Below are 3,383 nucleotides of genomic sequence, written 5' to 3' on the forward strand. Positions count from 1 at the left end.
GCTTACCAATTTGCTTTTGTTTGGATGGATAGGTCTAGCGAGTGATCTGTTAACTGGAAAGTTCATATGGCAGCAGGAGATGTTAACCTGCAAGTTTTTAAAACTTGAGTCACAACACCAATGATGTGTTTTACAAAAAGAAATCCAGGAAATGTTTGTTAGAGCCGGGTATTGTGAGGGTGAGTGTGGTGGCATGGCGGGCCCATGCTGAGGCATCCCTTCCCCCTGAGGTATCAGCCATATGACAGGTTTAATACAGAATACATTTTATTTAGAGCATGGGAAGGGGAGTTGAGTAGGGATAAGAGAGGAGGCAGAGAAGGAAATTAATATTGAATTCTAGACAGAAAATTTTAGAACAGCACAAGTTTTCAACATCATAGAAGGGGCAATTTAGGAGAAATTAAAACAAATCTAAAAATTATCTATTATTGTAAAGAGTAAATGATCTCTAGTTCTTCTTTTCAGGTTCCTGTTTTAAATCCAAAGTACCTCAAGCAGAAATGTCAGGGGAACCGGAAGCCAAGAGCTGGGATGACACACAGAGCAGTGAACAGAAATTCTGCTACAGGTGGACCATTAGCAACTTCTCTTTTTTTGTTGAGGAGAGGGAGGAATATATTACAAGCCCAGTGTTCTCGTCAGAGGACAACGACAAAATGACATGGTGTTTGAGAGTATACCCAACCGGAGTTGATGAAGAAAACAAAGATTACGTGTCACTTTATCTGATTTTGCTCAGCTGTGAAAAGAGCCCAGTTTGGGCAAAGTTCGAGATTTGTATCTTAGATGGCAAGGGTGAAAAACGCAATACAGAAAGGATCTCAAGCTTTTCTAGAATACTGCCGCATCAGCCCTTTGGATTCGAAAAGTTCATTATTCGACATTCCTTCTTGTCTCCAGCCCAAGTGCTAACACCAGATGACAAACTTACCCTCCTCTGCAAGGTGAGCGTACTCCAAGACTCATTCAGCATTTATGGACAGAAACCAAGACCTGCAATCAAGGTTCCAAAGTGCACACTGGAAGATGACCTAGGCAAGCTGTGGGAGAATTCCCTCTTCACAGACTGCTGCCTGTTGGTAGCTGGCTGTGAATTCAGGGCTCACAAGGCTATCCTGGCAGCTCGCTCTCCAGTTTTCAGAGCCATGTTTGAACATGATATGGAGGCGAGCCTAAAGAACCATGTTGAGCTCCATGACCTGGATCCCCAAATCTTCAAAGAGATGATGTACTTTATCTACACGGGGATGGCACCACACCTCCACAGCCACTCAATGGCCTGTGATATGCTGGCAGCTGCTGACAAGTATGGCCTAGAGGGCTTGAAGGTCATGTGTGAGGATGCCCTCTGCAGGGACCTCTCTGTGGAGAATGCTGCACACACTCTCATCCTGGCTGACCTCCACAGCACAGAGCATCTGAAGACGCAGGCCCTGGATTTCATTACAGTTTATGCTTCCGAGGTCTCTAAGACCTCAGGGTGGATGTCAATGAAGGAGTCACATCCCCACTTGGTGGCTCAAGCATTCCACTCTCTGGCTTCTACACATCGTGTTTTTTGGGCCCTCCCTTCCAAACAACTTAAGTGGTCTTTAAGACCTAGTCAGCTATGACCTACACCTGTCTTCCAACAGCAACTGGGAAGTATTCTATCCTGTTCTTCTTGTTTGATTTTTTTTGTCTGATGTCTTGGAATCTGGGATTGAACTTAGGTATTGGTCTGAGGCACAGACCAAAAGGGTTTCTTCAGAGAAACGTGTCTGCATTGGGCTAACAGAAAAGATGACCAGGAGCTCAGAGCAAAGGAGAAATCAAACATGAATGTTTAGTCTTAAGAGAAGTGAAGGGGAAAGAAGGCTTTGTTTTTTTAAAAACTCAGTTTGGGATGGGGGTTGGGGGTGGGGACATCATTGTGGAGATGGTGGCAGGGAGGAGGTATAGGATGTGGTATGGGGATGGACTGGGAGAGGAATAAATAAACTGGAGTTTAATAAAACTGGAGTTTAAATAAAATAAAATAAAATAAAAGCAACTCAGTTTGGTTGTTTGAATAAACATGGCCCATGGGAAACGACACTACTAGGAGCTGTGGCCATGTTGGAGGAAGTGTGCTCTTGTTATAGGAAGTTTGTCGTCTCCGTGGAGGCCTGGCTTTGAGGTAATGTATGTGGTCAAGCTCTGGCCAGTGTCAGTCTCTTCCTGACTGCCTTTATATCAAGGTGCTCAGTTCCTCCTCCAACATCATGTCTGCTTGGACACTGTCATGATTCTCGTGACGATGATAATAGACTGTACCTCTGAAACTGTAAGCCAGTCACAATTAAATGTCCTTTTTAAAGGTTGCTTTGGTCATGGTGTCTCTTCAGAGCAATGAAACCCCAACTAAGACACTAGAAAGAAAATCAACTGGAAAAAATGAATTTTACTCTTAGAGAACATTTAAGTTCCCAGAATGCATAGGAGAGTTCTCAAACATCTGTAACAGGTGATCCAGAGTATCTGATGCCTTCTTCTGGTCTCCGTGGCTATGATGGTTTCAATATGTTTGGTCCAAGGAGTAGCATTGGCCTTGGAGTTGTGGCCTTGCTGGAGTAGGTGTGGCCTTGTTGGAGTAAGTATGTCATTGTGGTTGTGGACTTTGAGACCCTCATTCTAGAAGGATCCTAAGGGCTTTTTCCAGTCCCACACCTTCCTTACAGTTTCGCCCTCCAGCATGGGGTCAAGGCTAGGCCAAGTTCCATTCTTCACCCATAGGAACATTCTTGAGTAAAAATTTCTCAGATTGTACTCACTGATAGTGACCCTCTGGAAAGTACTTGACCCTCTGGAAAGTCCCAGGTAGAGTTCAAATGCTTGTCATGCTTGCTAACCAATAGATTTAAAGGTCAATATGCTTAGCAATAAGTTTGACTTGTGACCTTGCTGATGTAACCTGTGCCCCACAAAAGTATAAAAACTGCTTGTAATAGCCATTCAGAGTCACCTTCTCGTCACTTGCCTCGAGGGACTGATTGAGGGTGTACCCGATGTGCCAGAAAATAAACATCTTGCTTTTGCATCAGAAAAAAATAACAACAAAAAAAAGACCCTCATCCTAGCTCCCTGGATGCCAGTCTTCTAGAAGACTTCAGATGAAGGTGTAAAACTCTCAGCTCCTCCTGTACCATGCCTCCTTGGAGGTTGCCATGCTCCAGCCTTGATGATAATGGTCAGAACTTCTGAACCTATAAGCCAGCCCCGATTAAATGTCCTTATAAGAGTTGTCTTAGTCAAGATGTCTGTTCACAAACACAAGTTATTTACATTGAAAATCTGGCATCTCCATTTGTCCTTCACAAGGATTGCTTAGATATGGCAAGAGTTCAGGCTACAACAGCAAG

The 3,383-nt window shown here is 43.9% G+C and overlaps 1 protein-coding gene across 1 annotated transcript; it reads left to right on the plus strand.

The window, feature by feature from the left end:
* Window positions 1-503: 503 nt before the first annotated feature.
* On the plus strand, window positions 504-1,616 carry LOC110320660 (TD and POZ domain-containing protein 4-like). Its single transcript, XM_021196763.1, has one exon. The coding sequence runs from the start codon at window positions 504-506 to the stop codon at window positions 1,614-1,616; it is 1,113 nt and encodes a 370-aa protein (XP_021052422.1).
* Window positions 1,617-3,383: the final 1,767 nt, after the last annotated feature.

Source organism: Mus pahari, chromosome 4 (genome assembly GCF_900095145.1).
Source record: "Mus pahari chromosome 4, PAHARI_EIJ_v1.1, whole genome shotgun sequence".
Taxonomy (NCBI): domain Eukaryota; kingdom Metazoa; phylum Chordata; class Mammalia; order Rodentia; family Muridae; genus Mus; species Mus pahari.